The sequence below is a fragment of the Loxodonta africana genome, chromosome 8 (genome assembly GCF_030014295.1).
Source record: "Loxodonta africana isolate mLoxAfr1 chromosome 8, mLoxAfr1.hap2, whole genome shotgun sequence".
In the NCBI taxonomy this organism is placed as follows: domain Eukaryota; kingdom Metazoa; phylum Chordata; class Mammalia; order Proboscidea; family Elephantidae; genus Loxodonta; species Loxodonta africana.
In genome coordinates this window covers 16,137,859-16,158,085 of record NC_087349.1, presented here as the reverse complement: position 1 = coordinate 16,158,085, position 20,227 = coordinate 16,137,859, and the positions used below count along the sequence as shown (strand labels likewise).

Below are 20,227 nucleotides of genomic sequence, written 5' to 3'. Positions count from 1 at the left end.
TATTTCATGGGTTAGAATTAGTTAGCTCGTAAAAACTGGCATGTTGTAGGGGAGCATTTTGGAGGATTGAATAAATTTTGACCTGAATGTATTTGGGTATTTTAATATTCCCTTGTTGATTTGTGGTAACGTCTAATTATTTTTCCAATATCGACTCGATGTTGGTTTGGTTTTAAGGGCAGCCCAATTCCGCAACCTAACGATGGAATGTTAATCCTAAGCCAACATGTAAAAATCAAATATTCTCTGAGTTATTTTACTGAAACAGGGCCTGGTCATGAGCCTAACTCATATGACAACAGTAAGCTTCAGAAAACAGTAGCAATCATAAAGAATGTTTTCCCATAAATAAACTCCTGGATCTTGTTAAAATTTAAGGGGAGAGATAAATGTTTGGGACTTAATTTTTTTCCCATGAAAATGGAATCCAAATGTGGTTTACAGTCATTGCAGCTCTTACTCTAAACGGTAGTCATCTTGATGTGAAACCACTAGTAAGGATTCAGTCTCTCTCTCTAATGGTGCTGAAGGCATTGTTGGTGCTCAGTTCATGTTTAATAATAACATTATTCAAGGTTGAAATGTGGCCAGTATACCAGGGTTAATGCCAGTGCTCTTAGGAGAGGGGTGATTGGCATTTTAATCATTGCAAATGTTCAGAACCCTTGTCTGAATGACTGTATTTACAGCACTCCAGACTTCCTTGCTCTGTGGTTCAGCACCAATTCAGAGGGGACAGCTCCATCTACTGAAGGCTCATCTCAGAAGGATTCCTTCTGTTGAGTTCAGTGATTTTCTTCTTGTACAGCTCGTTGAATTTTCTTCTGATTTATAAGCTTCAGTGAAGGTTATGCTTAAACTGGCAATTTGGGCATTTCAAAACCAAATTTCTTGTCACTTTTCTTTTCTTTTATTAACTTTTATTGAGCTTCAAGTGAACGTTTACAAATCAAGTCAAACTGTCACATATAAGTTTATATACGCCTTACTCCGAACTCCCACTTGCTCTCCCCCTAATGAGTCAGCCCTTCCAGTCTCTCCTTTTGTGAGAATTTTGCCAGCTTCCAAATCTCTCTATCCTCCCATTCCCCCTCCAGACAGGAGATGCCAACACAGTCTCAAGTGTCCACCTGATACAAATAGTTCACTCTTCATCAGCATCTCTCTCCTACCCACTGTCCAGTCCCTTTCATGTCTGATGAGTTGTCTTCGGGAATGGTTCCTGTCCTGTGCCAACAGAAGGTTTGGGGACCATGACTGCCAGGATTCCTCTAGTCTCAGCCAGACCATTAAGTATGGTCTTTTTGTGAGAATTTGGGGTCTGCATCCCACTGATCTCCTGCTCCCTCAGGGGTTCTCTGTTGTGCTCCCTGTCAGGGCAGTCCTCGATTGTGGCCGGGCCCAACTAGTTCTTCTGGTCTCAGGATGATGTAGGTCTCTGGTTCATGTGGCCCTTTCTGTCTCTTGGGCTCTTAGTTATCATGTGGCGTTGGTATTCTTCATTCTCCTTTGATCCAGGTGGGTTGAGACCAATTGATGCATCTTCGATGGCTGCTCGTTAGCATTTAAGACCCCAGATGCCACATTTCAAAGTGGGATGCAGAATGTTTTCATAATAGAATTATTTTGCCAATTGACTTAGAAGTCCCCTTAAACCATGGTCCCCAAACCCCCGCCCTTGCTCCGCTGACCTTTGAAGCATTCATTTTATCCCGGAAACTTCTTTGCTTTTGGTCCAGTCCAGTTGAGCTGACCTTCCATGTATTGAGTATTGTCCTTCCCTTCACCTAAAGCAGTTCTTATCTACTCACTAATCAGTAAAAAAACCCTCTCCCACCCTCCCTCCCTCCCCGCCTCATAACCACAAAAGTATGTGTTCTTCTCAGTTTATACTATTTCTCAAGATCTTAGAATAGTGGTCTTACACAATATTTGTCCTTTTGCCTCTGACTAATTTCGCTCAGCATAATGCCTTCCAGGTTCCTCCATGTTATGAAATGTTTCACAGATTCGTCACTGTTCTTTATCGATGAGTAGTATTCCATTGTGTGAATATACCACAATTTATTTACCCATTCATCCGTTGATGGACACCTTGGTTGCTTCCAGCTTTTTGCTGTTGTAAACAGAGCTGCAATAAACATGGGTGTGCATATATCTGTTTGTGTTCTTGTCACTTTTCTTAGTGCTTAAATCCAAAAAAGTGACCAGGGAGCATTCTTAATTCACTCTATTTAAAAGTCATGTTTGTTGGGGCCTACATAGATGGGAAGACTGCTTGTAAGAAACGATGCTGTGGATGGTCCTTGTTTGCCATTCCTATCCTGATTCCACTCCATACTCTCAAATTGGCACTTTATTGGTGATGTCATAGAAACTGTGATGACTTTGGTGTTAGGTAGGTTGAGGCTTGACTTTCACTTCTGCCACTTTGGCTGGCCCTGGGGCATTGTGCTAAGTGACTTGGTTTTTATAGGCCTCAGTTCCCCTGTGGGGACTCGTGTGAGTTTGGACTTTGTTGGGAGGGCAGTGGAGTCTTTGAAAGGTATTGAAGAGGGGACTATTCATATTTGCACTGTAGTCCATATCAGAGATGTTGGTGTCCAGGACTTTAGGTATCAGCCACTTCAGAGACTTCCAGAGCTGCAGAGAGCCAAGATCCTTACCCTACGTGGGTTGGCCCACATCCATTCACTGACCAATGGGTGTTAGGCCATTTTGCCAAACCCCAGATGACCCTGAAGGATCATCGTAGCCCCAGAGCTGCCTATAGTGTCAGGCAGTGGCCTTGTTGGGCCTGCATTGTGGGTTGACTTCTCCCTCTGCTCCATTCTTCTTCCTTTCCTTCTTTGGAAGGAAGTCGTGGGTGTTGATCCCAGGAGCACTGTGAGAGGACCTTCTTTAACATAGCTTCAGTACCATCATCACATACAAGAGGTTTAATAGTGATACAAGTATATTGTCTAATAAATAATTTATACTCAAATTTCCTCAAATATTCAAAAATATCTTTTATAACTGAGTTTTCAATAATAAGGTAGGATCCAAACAAGGATCTTGTATTGTCTTTTATTTCTCCTGCCCACTTAGTTTTCTCTAATCTAGAATAGTCCTTCACCTTTTTTGTTTTATTGATATATTTGAAGAGTTCAGGCCAATTGTCTTGTAGAATGCCCCACATCTGAATTTATCTATTTTCTCCCCTCGTGATTAGATTCAGGTTCAACCATTTTGGCAAGACTACTACACAGGAGTTATTGCGTACTTCCCATTATGTCACATCAGATCGCCTATGCCAGTTTGTTCCATTATTGGTGATGCTAAGTTTGATCACTTGATTGAGGTATGTTCCCTAACTTTCTCCATTTTTAAAGAGGCACATTTCCTTTATAACTAATAAACGATCTATGGAATAATACTTAAAGACCATGTGTTTGTTCTCCCGTTCAAAAACCTTTCACCAGATGGTTGTTATATCCAGTTTGTTCTTCACCTGATCCAGCATTTATAGTGCTGATGCAAAATGGCTAGGCAATATGGACTTGAAGGTAACATACCAGTTACTGATGAGTGGGGTAAGCGATAGACTTGATAAGTAATAACTGATAAGTGATGACAGAGCTGTTGGCTGTCTATATGGAAAAAGTTAAAAGTAAATCTCCATCTAACACCATATACAAAAACAAATTACAGATTGATTATAGATCAAAATGTGAAAAGCAAAATTTTTAAAACTTACATAGGTAAATTCAAGATGTATACTTTCATGGCATTGTGATAGGGAGGAATTACTTAAACAAGATATAAAAATCACAAGTCCTAAAAGAAAAGATTAACATTTTGGAATACATTAAGATACAAATCTTCAGTATAATGAACGACCTTAAAAACAAAATGAAAAGACAGACCATACACCAGGAGTATATATTTGTAGCACTTTTAAGTGACCAAAGATAAGTATCCAGAATTTAAATGAAGTCGTACAAATCAATAAGAAGACAAACTACTCAATAGAAAATGGGCAAAGGATATGACTAGGCTATTTACACAGGAAGAAGCTTAAATGGCCAATTATGAAAGATGTTCAGTCTCACTAATAACCAGGGAAATGAAAAATAAAGTCCCAGTGAGATTCCATTTTACAACTATTGATTAGCAAGAACTAATAAGCATGATAATTCCAAGTGTTGGCAAGAATGAAAGGAAATAGGAACTCTTGTATATCACTGATGGGAATAAATTGATGCAGTCTTTTTCTTGAGCAATCTGGAAGTACCTAGTAAAGTTGTAGATGTATACACCCTTTAACTCAGCCATTCTCCTTTTAGGTTAGCCTAGAAATTGTCACATAAATAAAACAAGGAGACACAGGATGTTCATTGTTGAGCTATTTAAAAAAAAAAAAGATAGGGGAATTGATAAATGAAGTGTGATATTTTCCCCCCATACAGTGGAGGAGTTAAAATAAGCAAACTAGTTGTACATGTAGGTGGTTGTTGTTAGGTGCCATCAAGTTGGTTCCGACCCATAGCAGCCCTGTGAAAATAGAATGAAACATTGCCTAGTCCTGCACCATCCTCGCAATTGCTGCTATATTTGAGCCCATTGTTGTAGCCCCTGTGTCAATCCATCTCACTGAGGGTCTTCTTTTTTTTTACCCTCTGCTCTACCAAGCATGACGCCCTTCTCCCAAGATTAGTCCCTTCTGACAGCATGTTCCAAAGTAAGTGAAATGAAGTCTCGCTATCCTTGCTTCTAAGGATTTGTTTGTTCTTCTGGAAATTCATGGTATATTGAATATTCTTGACCAACACCATAATTCAAAGGCATCAATTTTTCTTCAGTCTTCTTTATTCATTGTCCAGCTTTTGCATGTATATGAGGTGATCGAAAATACCATGGCTTGGGTCAGACTCACCTTAGTCCTCAAAGTGACATCTTTGCTTTTTAGCACTTTAAAGAGGTACATGTATATATGTGGATAAATCTCAGAAACATAATACTGAGTGAATAAAGTAAGCTGTAGAACAATATACACAATATTTTACATATATACATTTTAAATAGCTTTATTGAAATGTAATTCACATAGGATACAATTCACCCATTTAAAGCATACAATTCAGTGGTTTTTAGTATATACTCACAGATATGTGCAACCATCACCACAGTCATTTTAGAACATTTTCATCACCTCAAAAAGAAACTCTATACTCTTTAGCCATCGTCCCTCTATCCTTCAACCCTGCCTGCCTCATTCCTAGCCCTAAACAATCACTAATCTATCTTCTGTCTCTATAGATTTCCCTATTCTGGACTTTCATATGAGCGGAATCATGTAATATGTGGTCTTTTCTGACTGGTGTCTTCACTTAGCATAATATTTTTGAGGTTTGTCCAAGTGGTAGCATGTGTCGGTATTTTCATTTCTTATAATGGGCAAATAATATTTAATTGTATGGATACACCAATTTTATTTATTTATCAGCTGATGGACATTTGGGTTGTTTCTACATTGTGACTATTACAAATAATAATGCTGTATTTGTGTACAAGTTTCTGTGTGCACATATGGTATGTTTTTATTTCTCTTGGGTATATACCCAGGAATGGAATTGCTGGATCATATGGTAGATCGTATGGTGGCTTATATGGCAGACCAGATGAATTGTGGGATGACATCAAGGACATCATACATGAAGAAAGCAGAAGGTCATTAAAAAGACAGGGAAGAAAGAAAAGACCAAGATGGATGTCAGAAGAGACTGTGAGATGTGCAAAAACCTAGAGTTAGAAAACCAAAAGGGAAGAACACACTCAGCATTCCTCAAGCTGAAGGAACTGAAGAAAAAATTCAAGCCTCGAGTTGCAATTTTGAGGGATTTTATGGACGAAATATTGAACGATGCAGGGAGCATCAGAAGAAGATGGAAGGAATACACAGAGTTACTGTACCAAAAAGAATTGGTAGATGTTCAGCCATTTCAGAATGTAGCATCTGATCAAGAACCAATGTTACTGACGGAGGAAGTCCAAGCTGTACTGAGGGCATTGGCAAAAAACAAGGCTCCAGGAATTGATGCAATACCAACTGAGATGTTTCAACAAATGGATGCAGTGCTAGCGGTGCTTATTCGTCTATGCCAAGAAATTTGGAAGACAGCTACCTTGCCAACCGCCTGGAAGAGATCCATGTTTGTGCCCATTCCAAAGAAAGGTGATCCTACAGAAAGTGGATATTATTGAACAGTATCATTATTAGCCATATACATCCAGCTTAGTAAAGCATGTGACTGTTGTCCACATGAACAGGTTGGTGTATAAAATGATAACACAGCAACAGTGTTCTGATTTAAAAATTGGAGAGTGGCTAACCACATTTTTATTCCTATCTTCTCTCCTCCCTCCTTTGGTAAAAACATTATATTATTTGTGTATATGGATGTTTTTCTTTGTAGCTCTTAAGATCTTCTGAGTGAAAGAATAATGGGTTGTTTATTCATCTTTGTACCATTTCTACCCACAGTACTGTGCATATAATTGTTTGGCACTGTTGAGTCTGTTCTGATGCACAGTGACCCTATGTACAACAGAATAAAGCACTGCCTGCTCCTGTACCATCCTCACAATTGTAGTTACGCTCGAGCCCATTGTTGAAGCCACTGTATCAGTCCATCTCGTTGAGGGTTTTCCTTTTTTTTGCTGACCCTTTGCTCTACCAAGCATGATGTCCTTCTCCAGGGACTGGTATCTCCTGATAATGTGTCTAAAGTATGTGAGATGAAGTCTCGCCATCCTCGCTTTCATTGAGCTCTCTGGCTATAAATATAATAGATACATATGTAATGTACTTTCATTTTAAAAGGAACTTTATTCAGCAAAGGAGACCTTGTATGTGCGAAAGCCAAGAAAATGATGGAAAGCGGAGATGGAAGGATTATATGAAATAATGTGTACAAAGTGCCAACAACAGAACCTAACTCATGATCCATAAATGTTAGTATTCCCTCGTATCTCATCTCCTACCAGATAATTTAGAGGAAATAATTGAGGAAAACAATTCTAGAAGATTCAGAAAAGAATGCAGAAAAGGGATGACAGGGCTGAAATCTTAACGGAGGGATGACTCTTCATTTGGGGGAAGTGAGAATAAGCAAATTCTTGAGTGCAGAGGGATGAGGTCCTGGCAGTGGTGCAGGGAGCATGTGAGGTGTGAAAGAGAGTGAAGAGTGTTGGGCATATCTCCTTTGTATGAGGGAAGAAATCAAAGACAGATGACTCAGTGCATTGTCTAGAAACATTGAGAATTCAACTAAATTTAGATAAAATGAATTTTTAGCAGATAAAGACTATGAGATTATGTGATTTTTATGCCTTGGAAGCTGGAATTGCAGAAAAGCGTACAGGTGTGTAATATAAGGGAGGTGATTCACAGAGCTGCAAAGGGAAGATTTGGTGGAGATATGATAATTTCCTTTAAATCTTTGAACTGTTCCCGTATGCATAAGTAATTCTTTTAATTCTATTTTATCAAAGGACAGAACTCAGGATAAAAAGTCCAAAGTAAGATAGATTCCTGCTCAATAAAAGAACTTACTAATAATTTATTAATCAACTGTTTTGAGAGGGAGGGAGTTTCCTGTCATAGATTCAAGAAGGGGCTCTGGGATGTAAAGATCAAAGGTCTGTCTGTATAACTAAAAACCATTGTAACACTTGCAGTGTTAAAAGATTGTGTGATCAGAAGGGTGATGGGGTAAGAAAATCTGGTTTGTAGCTAAGAGCAGAATAAATGCAGTGACTATAAGAATCCTATTACCCTACCTTTTCAATCTGTATGCTGAACAAATAATCCAGGTAGCTGGACTACATGAAGAAGAATGGGGCATCAAGTTTGGAGGAAGACTTGTTAACCTGCATTATGCAGATGACACAACCTTGCTTGCTGAAAGTGAAGAGGACTTGAAGCACTTACTCGTGATGATAAAGACCAAAGCCTTCAGTATGGATTATACCTCAACATAAAGAAAACAAAAATCGTCACAACTGGACCAATAAATAACATCATGATAAATGGAGAAAAGATTGAAGTTGTCAAGGTTTTCATTTTACTTGGATCCACAATCAACAGCCATGGAAGCAGCAGTCAAGAAATCAAAAGACGCATTGCATTGGGCAAATCTGCTGCAAAAGACCTCTTTAAAGTTTTTAAAAGCAGAGATGTCACTTTGAAGACTAAGGTACGCCGGACCCAAGCTATGGCATGTGAAAACTGGACAAAGAATAAGGAAGACTAGAGAAAAATTGAGGCCTTTGAACTGTGTTATTGGGAAAGAGTACTGAATATACCAGGGGGAAAAAAAATTTTTTTTTTAATTTTTTTTTGCCAAAAGAATGAACAAATCTGTCTTGGAAGAAGTACAGCCAGAATGCTCCTTAGATGCAAGGATGGTGAGACTACATCTCACATACTTTGGACATGTTATCGGGGGAATCAGTCCCTGGAGAAGGGCATCATGCTTGGGAAAGTAGAGGGTCAGCGAAAAAGTAGAAAACCCTCAAGGAAGTGGATCGACACAGTGGCTGCAGCAATGGGCTGAAGCATAGCAACAATTGTGAGGATGGCGCAGGACCGGGCAGTGTTTGATTCTGTTGTAAAGAGTGATAACAACAAATGTTGCTGAAGCTGAGGAGAAACTGGATCCCTCATACATTGCTAGTGGAAATACAAAATGACCCACATCCAGCTGCGTGCGACAATTGTGGGGCATTGAGTGCTTCTCCTACTAGTCATCAAAAGGGTCCCCTTAAGCCTAAATCACGGAGACTGGAGTTGTTCCGCTGACTCCTGTGAGTGAGTCGACCCCATATGTCTTAGCTTCTTAGTACTGCTGTAATAGAAATACCACAAATGAGTGGTTTTAAAGAACAAATATATTTTCTCAGTTTAGGAAGCTCTAGGGGAAGGCTATTGATACCTTTGAATTAGGTATTGACTAAAAATATTGAATATACCATGGACTGCCAGGAGAATGAAAAAATCTGTCTTGGAAGAAGTCTGAGAAGCAAGAATGGTGAGACTGTGTCTCACATACTTCGGACGTGTTACCAGGAGGGACCAGTCACTGTAGAAGGACGTCATTCTTGATAAAGTAGACGGTCAGTGAAAAAGACAAAGACCCTCATCTCATGAAGAGAATGCCATCAAACATATCTTTAAGTTCAGGAAAAGGGACAACTAATTAATACAGAATTCATGTATTAGTTTCTTTCTTGACTCAGTCAGTGCTTAACATATTTAGGCCATAGAACTGGGATCTTAAACTGTACATATGTTTTTCGATCTGGCACATTAGTGCCCAGAAATTTAGTATTGATTACTGTAGTTTCCCTTGCCTCGTCAGAATGTGAAAGGAATGGAAAAATAGCTTGGATCACAAGGTTGGCAAGTTAGTTCTTTTTGCTTGCTAAGTTTGTGTGTTGGTCTGGGTAACATTCTGTAATCAGTCTCAGAATAACCTTCCTGTTTTACTGCTAAGATAATACTGAGTTGAAGTCACAGAATTCATGGGAAACAATGTGTCAGAAGTTACCAAGAAGAATGTCTAAAAAGTATTCATAGGCTGATCATGTGCTGCAGAGAAAAAATGGGTCACTGTATTGATTCTCCTGTGGTGGGGGCCATGTTCTTCAAGGGGCCATATCAGAGTCGCCAGTTAAGCCTTTTCTAAAGAACCACCTCCTGAAGTTCTGCTGTAGCTGTCTGTCCCAGGACTCTACATAATCCTTTAGCCTGCTTTGAATAACTGCATGTAATCACACATGTAACTCCTCTCAGGAATAATTAAATATTGTGTAGCTATAAGATGAATTGGGAACCATAAGGATGGTGAGTACACTCGGGGGCTAGGGAGACCATTGTAATTTGTTCGTTGGCTATTTTATAGCAAACTGTTATGTGGGATATAGGATTAAATACCACCCTCATACACGGTAAGCTTTTACAATTTAAGTTAAGAATAAAACAAATGGAGATTTATGGGAAAATATTGTAAGGATGGTAGATGTTCTCAGTGTGGAGGAAAAGGTCATCCTTGACTGTGTTTAGAAGTCATAAGGTGGATCAATATGAGCTTCCTGGTATAACTATATTCAAAGAGTGTTGCATAGCAGAAGAAACGGGGGACAGTTTCTGAATAACAACGTTATTTCAAGTAGCAACATTTCTAGGTAGAATTAAGGAAGGTAGATGTGGAAAAACGATTTCAAGAAAACAATGGGTGGTTTCAATTTGAGGATTATCAGATGCATTGTCTAACGATAATTTTGGATAATTACGGAATGACAGTACCCATTGCCACTGAGTCAGTTCCAGCTCATGGCAGCCTCGTGCGTTACAGAGTAGGACCAAGCTCCATAGAGTTGTCGTGACTGTAGTCTTTACTGAAGCAGATTGCCAGGACTTTTTACTGCAGTGCCACTGGGTGGGTTTGAACTGCCAACCTTTTGGTTAACAACTGAGTGCAGTCGGGCATATGAGCTGTTGTATGGTCATTAGGACTGGGAAAATTTCCAGGAAGAAGATGAAAGGAGGGTCACGGCATGGAAGATACTGATTGAGGGCTTATTATGGATGTACTAAAGGAACAAGTTTGAGAATCAAGGCGAAGGAATTTTCCACCTGACTAGGATGTTTTGATGTGATGCAAATGTAAAGATTAACCAAAATTTGGATGAAGTGAGATCAGGAAGGTGACAGTGGCATGCCCATAAGCAGCCAACACTCAAGCATTTACTGAATTCTGTCCTGGGAGGAACCCTGGTGGCACGGTGGTTGAGAGCTACTGTGAGCCATGGCTGTTAACCAGAACGTCAGGAGTTCACATCCACTAGCCATTCCTTAGAAACCCTAGGGGGTAGCTTTTTTTTTTTTTTCAGTCCTGGAAGCCCCAGAGTATGTGGTTTGTGTTTTAAGGAATTGCATTCTGTTTGGGAAAAGGGAAATGTGAAAGATCAACAACAGGAAGCAGCAAATATTGGTGTCAAATGAGTAGTTAACTTGTTGCCATCCAGTCGATTCTGACTCACAGTGACCCTATAGGACAGGGTAGAACTGCCCCATGGGGTTTCCAAGGAGCGGCTGGTGGATTCGAACTGCTGCCCATTTGGTTAGCAGCTGTAGCTCACTGTAGCTCTTAACCGCTGTGCCACCAGGGCTCCCAAATATAAGTAGTCGTTCTCTTCAAATTGTGCAACTTGGATCTCAGGCCACAACCCAGACCTACCGTATTAGTTTTCTGTGGTTTCCTTCGCACATTACCGGGAACTTAGTTGCTTAAAACAGCCACAGTTTCTGTGGGTCAGGAGTCTCAGCAGGTTTTTTTGCCTTTGGATTCTATGATATACCTCTGAATCCTCATAGGAAATTCCTCTTTTTTTTTCTTGAAGCTGTTTTGAGTTGTTTTCTGTCATTTTCAACTAAAGAGCTAGAATGAAGGCCAATAAGTATGGTACTAAAAAAAATTTTTTTTTCCTCCTACCAATAAATTCCTTTTTTCCCCTGATGTCTGCATAATTTGTTTTTATCAGCCAATTATATTCCTTCGTTTATTGAATAGTTATTGAGTATTTTTTCAGGCTGCTCTAGAGAGGTAGAGATGACGAAATACAATATTTAATTTACTGAGGGAGATAGACATGTAAATGACCACCAGTAATAGTAGGCCGAAGTCAGAAATAAGTATTATCTGTAGCTCATAAAAAAAAAATTTTTTTTTTTTTTTTGTAGCTCATGAGGTGATCATTACCTTATGCACGACAGCCTTATTGACGGTCACTTTAGCATTTCATTTTTTACAAAGAACCAATGCCTTTTGCCCCTAACTGGTGCTGAGGCCTTGACTGGTGCTTTTGTGCCCATTGCTCTGGCATTTGTCTCTGGGCACTGTAAGCAGGCCAGGAGACGATGCCATGTCTGCATTTCTTTGTTAAAAAGTAGGTGCAGGGAATTCCAGCGTTGTGGGCAAAACCAAAAACAAAGCAAAACAGCGGCTCAGATCTGAGATTTTCTTCTTTTTAGTTGCTCAGTCAAGTTATTTGATCCCTTGAAATGACTAAGTTATCCTTCCCTGTGGGTGATTCGAATGTTCCCGTGTTTAAGGTTGAGCGTAGAGGTTTTGTGTTCCCTGTGGCTCATTAATGGAAACCCTGGTGGCGTAGTGGTTAAGAGGTATGGCTGCTAACCAAAAGGTCGGCAGTTCGAATCCACCAGGCGCTCCTTGGAAACTCTACGGGGCAGTTGTACTGTTCCATAGGGTCGCTATGAGTCGGAATCAACTTGACAGCAACGGGTTATGGCTCCTTAGGGGCCCTGGTGGTGCAGTGGTTAAGTGTTTGGCTCCTAACCAAAAGGTCGGCAGTTTGAGTCCACCAGCTGCTCCTTGGAAACCCTACGGGGCAATGCTACTCTTTTCTATAGGGCTACAATGAGTCGAAACCGACTCCATAGCAGTGGGTTTGGTTTTTATAACTTTCATTACATAATCAGAAGAGTTCTTATGTAGCCTGCACTACATAATGAAAAGGGTACTTAACTAGAGTTCTCTGCTTGCTATAGCTTACGTTACATAATAAAAGGGTACTTATATAGCTTGCATTGCATAGTAAAAAGCCTAACTAATATAAGGGATCACTGTTCCCTATAGCCTGCATTACATAATGAAGAGGGTGCTTAAATTAGATGGAAGCCAGTGAAATTACAGTCAGACTGCATATTTCTGATTTAAGAACCACATTTTCTTAACATGGAGGTTATATAGGTTACATGTTTTACTGGCTCATGCAGCAATTCAAAATGACCCAGTTCAGAATGACATTCAACTTGAAGAGAGCTGATTGAAATGGGTATTGGTGGAAAATCCCTTGGGGATTTATGGAGCTGTTCAAAAAAACTAGGAGTCTCATTCTTTTTAATAATAGAAAAAATTGGTAGTAGAATTTTAGAGAAGTAAAAAGAAAATTTTTTTTCTTTTATATGAAGGCTTCATCTTAGGAAATTGTGGGAAATGTTTATGTTTTTTTAAAGTAGAAAAGTAAAGGATTATTCTCATTTTGATAATGTCATTAAGGAAAGTGGTAGAATTAATGGGGTAACGTGAAGAAGAGTTAAATAATTTTCTTTATGAGACTTTTTTTTAGTATTATTGTAGAGACTTCATAATATAGGGGCGTAAAACCACAGGAAAAACTAATACTGGCTTAGAGATTCTACCCTGTCTTTTTGTCACCTTAGATCAGCCGTGCCTAGTTTTCTCATAGCATTCTGTCTTACCTTCATGTCTCTTTGCTCATTTGGTAATTGTGTGTATGCAGGAATACATTTGTGTGTGAACTCCTTTGTTAGTTTCTTCTCTGCTAGATTTTAAACTCTTTGAGAACCACGTGATTACCTAATCACCATGTACCCTGTTACATCTAATGCTGTCCTTGGACATAGTAGGGACTCAGTAATTATAGAATGAATGAATATAGTTTATTCACATAACCCTGCACTCTAGAAGCTTCACTTGTATAAAGAGAAGCCAGAAATATTTAAAAAAAAAAAAAAAAAAATTTTTTTTTTTTTTTAGAAGCCAGAAATATTTATAGGTAACATCATTTTTAGGCTCTTAGAATATTGTATATTTGATGTGAGGCTTAGCACTTTCAATATCGTCAATAAATAATTCATAAAGAATGTGATCAGTTTGACTCTTATTTCTTATACTCAGAGAGAAGCTAGCTAACCTTAAAAAAAAAAGAAGAAGGAGAGAGAGGGATCAATAGGTGGGACTTATATTATCTTTAACCCATGGCCTGTCAAATCACTACCAGAATTCTCTGGGGACAAAGCTTCCAGTAACTAGATTGGCCAGGGCATGCAACAAGGGAGGGGAGTTCTCATAGCGTCAATACTAAGTCACTGGTGACAGCAACTCTGTGGAGGAAATGGTGCCATTTTCTCAGGGATGGGGTTCAGGAGAAGGGACAGACACTGTCATGGTGCCTTCTGGGGGACGGCTGTGCTTCATGAATTGCAGCTGGGGCAGGCGACTTCTTGGACAGTGAGCTGAGCACCCATGAAAGCTGCAGGGGTGGGGGGAAGTTGGTAGAGAGTTGCCCTTTCAAGGGAGGACAGGATTTAGAAGTTGGGAGTAGGGGTGGTGGATTGGCACCCCCTTTCTCTGAGATGTTTTCACATGTGTTTGGCACAGTGCGTGATTGACGAACAAGCCTGCCCAGGTGACAGAGGTGTTACTGAGCTTCACCTTGGCTACTTCCATGTTCCCATTAGAGTGGGTGACATCATGCCCCAGTTGGGGGTTATGTCTATAATTGCTGCAGAAGCAGCTCTGTGCATTGCTCCTGCAGATGGCTCTGAATCTGTCAAAGAAGGAGCAAGATAAATATTTTCTTATAAATATAAAAGGACGAGTTAAACACTTATTGTTTAGAAACCAAGCTGATAAGCATATTACATTGTCTGAGGCACCAGAAGTAAGCAAATTAATTACATGCAAATAACCGTTGCTCACAAAGTGTGGGATAATAATAGTATCTGTTTGGATGTTTATGGCAAGTTTATTTACATGGCTCAATTTTCTGCTAATTTTCCTGTGGAAAATTATAAATATTGGTTACTTTTGCCTTTCTTTCAGAAGTTCTTTTCTGAAATTGTGAGAACAGTTACCTCGTCTTGCTGTCATTGCTTTGCCAAGGGCAGTTTTAAAAACAGTATTGGTGTGTCCATGGTAAGGAAAGAATGCTAATTATATGTGGGTTGTTTTTGCCTTAATTAAACAGATGGTAGCCATCATCAACATGATTATATAATACAGAGGGTCTTATCCCTAAAAATTAGCAGACGCTTTAGTTCATGAGATTCTGTTGATTTTTTTCATGAAGATCTTTTGATGTCAGTTTCTTGGTGAACTTCAGGTGTCTCCTCTCTTAAGGGAAAATAGGGGATTGAGCAGTTTATATGGACGGTGTGATCCATGCTATGGGCCTCTGGCTTTCCCACTAATTAGTAATTGGATCCGTTTTGAAGCCATGGCTCTACAGTCTACCTAGTGGTCCACCCGCTCTGCAGATGCCTTAGCGTCCTGCCTGACCCTCTTGATGTTCCTCTAGATGTATGTTCCCTGAGGTATATCACAGGTGATTAGATGAGTTCTTTTATTTTTTTTCAAGATAATCAGCTCTTGTGGGTCATGATCTTGGATTGTGTTTCAAATGCCTCATAAGGTAGGGAACTTTTTAGTTGGGATGAGGAGTAATTGTTTTTGTATATAGCTTCCCAGCGGGGGCTTACCCACTGAATGCCTTCCTCCATAGTGTGATGACACCTCCACTAGGTTGCATTTGATTCATGCATGCTCTAGAGGCCATGTCTCAGACATTTTGCTCACCTCCATGCATTTTCATTGACAACCTTGACATTTCAACAGGATAATTTAGAAACTGTTAGCTTATGGAATACCAAGCGCTGTGATTAATCATCTCTTGTTCACAAAACAGGAAGTAGAATGGAAATGGACTTTGCTCTAATTTTGGGTAGAGCAAGAATTTTAACATCTAGTCAAAAAGGAAAATAGCATGGTATCTTGGATTAATTTCTTTCAGTTACTTTCCAACCCCCTTTTGCCATCTAGTGGTTACATTTGCAATTGGATGCAGGACAACATGGAGGTGGGTGGCATAGAAAAGTTAAACCACAGAATTTTGAATTAACATCTTGCCTTTGGAGACTTCCTTTCCCAGTCCTCTCCATTTGTTGTTGTTAGGTGCAGTCAAGTCAGTTCCGACTCACTGCGACCCTACGTACAATAGAACAAAACACTGCCCAGCCCAGCGCCATCCTCGCAGTCATTGTTAGCTTAAGCCCATTGTTGTAGCCGCTGTGTCAGTCCATCTCATTGAAGGCCTCCCTCTTTTTCGCTGACCCTCTACCAAGCATGATGTCCTTCTCCAGGGACTGCTCTCTCCTGATAACATGGCCAAAGTATGTGAGACGTAGTCTCGCCCTCCTTGCTCCTAGGGAACATTCCAGTTGTACTTCTTCTCTTGACTCCATCCACCTATTTAAGGCTGACTCTATTCTGAGGAGGCAGCTGTTCTCCAGTCATCTTCTGAGTGCCTTCCAACTTGAGGGGCTCATCTTCCGGCACTATATCAGACAGTGTTCAGCTGCTGTTCTTAAGGTTTTCACTGGCTAATGCTTTTCAGAAGTAGACTGCCGAGTCCTTCTTCCTAGTCTGTCTTAGTTTGGAAGCTCAGCTGAAACCTGTCCACCATGGGTGACCCTGCTGGTATTTGAATACTGGTGGCATAGCTTCCAGCATCTCAGCAACATGCAGGCTCCCACAGTATGACAGACTGACAGACACATGGGCACCCCATTTATTGCCACCATAGAAATTACAATTTGAAAGGCTGGTGGCCAAATATTTTCTTACTATTACCTCCCCCATGCCCCCCCCCCGCCCACCTTGGAGATCCTCTGTCCCTCATTTGAGATTGAGGATTCCAGTTGGAGAAATTATGTTGTGTGCTGTTGAGTCGATTCCCACTCAGTGGCCCTACAGGACAAAGTAGAACTGCCCCATATGGTTTCCTAGGCTGAAATCTTTATGGGAGCAGGCTGCCACACCTTTCTCCCACAGAGTGGCTGGCAGGTTCGAATTGCCAACCTTTCAGTTAGCAACTGAGTGCTTAACCATTTTGCCACCAGGGCACCTAGAAAAATTATACTACATTTTAATAATCCTGATTAAAAGAAGAAGAAAAACCAATTGGTAGATTTAGGGAAGAGAATCAATTTCCTTATTACAGGAAAGAATGAGAGATATGACTACCTTGTGTTTGCAAATTATTTGCTTTCAGTCTGTGATGCTTTCAAGAGTTTGAGAAATAGGGTATTTAACTTCTCAACTTATGATTGATCCGATCATGGTAAAAGTGCTCCAGCCTAATGGAAGCTTAAAATCAGCTCTCAGAATTGCTGGATCACACTTGACAGTGATTTGTATGTCTACAGGTTATTAAACCTCAGCATTGAGAATGTCCTGATTTAAACATTTCCTGTTTTATTTACTTGGTCTGATATGAGGAACAGCTATCTCTTCTGTTGTTTTGGGGCAGAATTTCTCAACTGCAAGTTAGGTTCTGGTCAGGGCCAACTAAACTGAGCCTTAAGTAGTTCTTCTCCACTTGGACTTCTAGACCAGAGAGTACCAACTTTCCTTTCACCCTCGACTTGGTTTTTCGTTGGCATCTGAAGGCCATTTGTTACTCCAGTAGGCGTAAGGCATCCCTGGGTGGTACAAATGGTTAAGTACTCAACTACTGACCGAAAAGTTTGTGGTTCTGAACCCACCCAGAGATGCGTGGGAAGACAGACTTGCTGATCTCCTCCTGAAAGGTCACAGCCTTGAAAACCCTGTGGAGCACAGATCTACTCTGCACACATGGGTGGCCATGAGTTGGAATCGACTCAGTGGCAACCAACAGCAGCAACAATTCCAGCAGGTCTAGCCTGTGCCACAAACAGGGCACATGCCTTAAAGTGATCAGGAAGTAGCAATTGTCAGAACAAATGGTAATCATTCCCTATTGATACTTTTCTATATTTATTATGGGGCCTTTCACATAATTCTTCTAAAACTTCTGGAGCTTAGCAGGTTTGGCTAGTTAGGCACAAAGTAAATGTTCAGAAATTTGCTATTGTAGAATTTATAAATCAAGGAACAGATTCATTAGTTGTGGCTTGAAGACTTGTTTAACAATTCTCAGATGCCTTCAGCTGTTTTCTACATTAGTGTGTTCCCTTATCATACCACTTGCTCTTTATTCCACAAGCATTTATTGGTACTTATCGTATATATTTAGTTCTTAAGTAGGTTATTAAAAACAGTGGCGTCTGGGGTCTTAAAAGGTAGCAAGTGGCCATCTAAGATACATCAATTGGTCTCAACACACCTGGGGCAAAGGAGAATGAAGAACACCAAAGACACAAGGAAAATATTAGCCTAAGGGACAGAAAGGGCTACATAAACCAGAGACTCCATCAGCCTGAGACCAGAGGAACTAGATGGTGTCCGATTATTACCAATGATAGCCCTGAAAGGGAACACAATAGAGAGTCCCTGATGGAGCAGGAGAAAAGTGGGGTATAGCACTCAAATTCTAACAAAAAGTCCAGAGTTAATGGTCTGACTGCAACTGGAGGGACCCTGGAAGACATGGCCCCCCGGACTCTCTGTTAGCCCAGAACTGAAACCATACCGAAGCCAACTCTTCAGACAAAGATTAGACTGGACTATAAGACATAAAATGATACTCTGAAGAGAGTGCTTTTTTTTTTTTTTTTTTTTAGCTTAAGTAGATACATGAAATTAAATGGGGAGCTCCTGTCTGGAGGTGAGATGAGAAGGCAAAAAGGGACAGGAGGTGGTTGAATGGACAAAGGAAATCTAGGGTGGAAAGGAGGAATGTGGTGTCATATTATAGGGAGAGCAACTAGGGTCACGTGACAATGTATAAATTTTTGTACAAGAAGCTAGCTTGAACTGTAAACTTTCGCTTAAAGCACAATTAAAAAAAAGGCCTATTGCCATCAAGTCAATTCCGACTCATAGCGACCCTATAGAACAGAGTAGAGCTGCCCCATAGGGTTTCCAAGGAGTGGCTGGTGGATTTGAACTGCCAACCTTTTGATTAGCAACTGAGCTCTTAACCACTATGCCACAACGGCTCTTCACTAGATAATTTCGGGTCTTAAAAGTTAACTTTTGATGTAGTGTGTATGGTAAATACCACTTTTCTTAATTTTTTGTGTTTTATCACCTTTTTTTCACAGAGCAGAAGTTATCTTATGAATGTTATGCATATGTGTATGTCTGAAAATCCTAATTTGTAATGAATCAGAAGTTGGTTACAGAGGAAAAGGCTGAAAGGGCAAGTGATACATGACCTGAGAATAGGGGTTGAGGTGATGAACAGTATGAGTGGGAAGAACAACAATGAAGGAGAAATAAGGAGTGTACTGATTGGTAGATGCAAGGGAACTGGAGCAATGAAGTTGGTATATTGGAGAAAGATTTGATAGAAACATAGCTTTTCACATTCTGTTTTAATCAACTTTAATGATGTTTGCTTTAGACCTGAAATATCGAGCCATGTATAAAAACTACTTTGAAACCAACACCTGAACGTTATTTTAAATATTTCACTAGAAAATTTTCAGCTTTTCATTTCTACATGTCGTTTTCTAAGTTTTTCTAAATTAATTTTATTACATATTGAAACCAATATTTTTTCATAATTTTTAATTAAAAAATTTAAATTGAGATATAACTCACATATATCTTAAAATTCACCATTCCACAATGTGTAATTCAGTGTTTTTTAGTATATTTACAAGACGGTGCAGCCATCACCACTAACTTATTCCCCAAAAAGGACCTTGGTCCTTAGCATCACTCCCCGTTAGCAGTAACCCCCAATTCCCCCTCCCCCAGACCCTGGCCACGATGAATCACCTTATCTATGGATTTGTCCATTCTGAACATTTCATATAAAGGGAATAATATAATGTGTCATCTTTTGTGACTGGCTTCTCTCAGTTAGCGTAATGTTTTCAAGGTTCACCCGTGCTGTAGCCTTAATCAGTACTTCCTTTTTGTGGCTGAATATTATCCCATCGTATGGATATACCGCTTTAGTTTATCCATTTGTCAGATGATGGACGTTTGGGTTGTTTCCACTTTTTGGCTTATTATGAACAACGCTGCTGTGAACATTTATGTACAACATTTTGTGTGAACATGTGTTTACAATTTCAGTATACCCAGGAGTGGAACTGCTGGTTCATATGGTAACTCTATGTTTAACTTTTGAGAAACTGCCAAAGTGTTTTCCAGATTGGCTGCAACATTTTATATTTCCAGCCGTAATGTATGAGAATTCCAGTTTCTTTACATCTTCCACAACAGTTGTTATTGCCTTTTTTTTCCCGTATATTTTTATTTTACATTTTTAGTAGAAGAATGGAAGAAAGTAGGGTGGAAACAGGATTTCACAGGCATTTTTTTTTTTTTTTTAAAGAAGCACTTCCCTGTCATTTATTGAGAAGTTCCTGTAGAGAGCTGCATTTTGTGAGCGTCTCCTCAAGTCCCAGAGGTTTGGA

General features: G+C 39.8%; 1 protein-coding gene across 6 annotated transcripts in view; it reads left to right on the top strand.

Annotated features, from left to right (window-relative positions):
* The window catches only part of EXOC4 (exocyst complex component 4), an 831,013-nt gene that overhangs the window by 162,932 nt on the left and 647,854 nt on the right, over window positions 1–20,227 (top strand). For 4 of the 6 annotated variants that reach the window (XM_010600447.3, XM_064289702.1, XM_064289704.1 and 1 more), the window contains exon 8: window positions 3,215–3,343. The exons of the other annotated variants lie outside the window; for them this stretch is intronic. In XM_010600447.3, coding sequence (XP_010598749.2) covers window positions 3,215–3,343 — 129 coding nt within the window. The remainder of the gene's footprint in view (window positions 1–3,214; window positions 3,344–20,227) is intronic. 6 annotated transcript variants of the gene reach the window in all.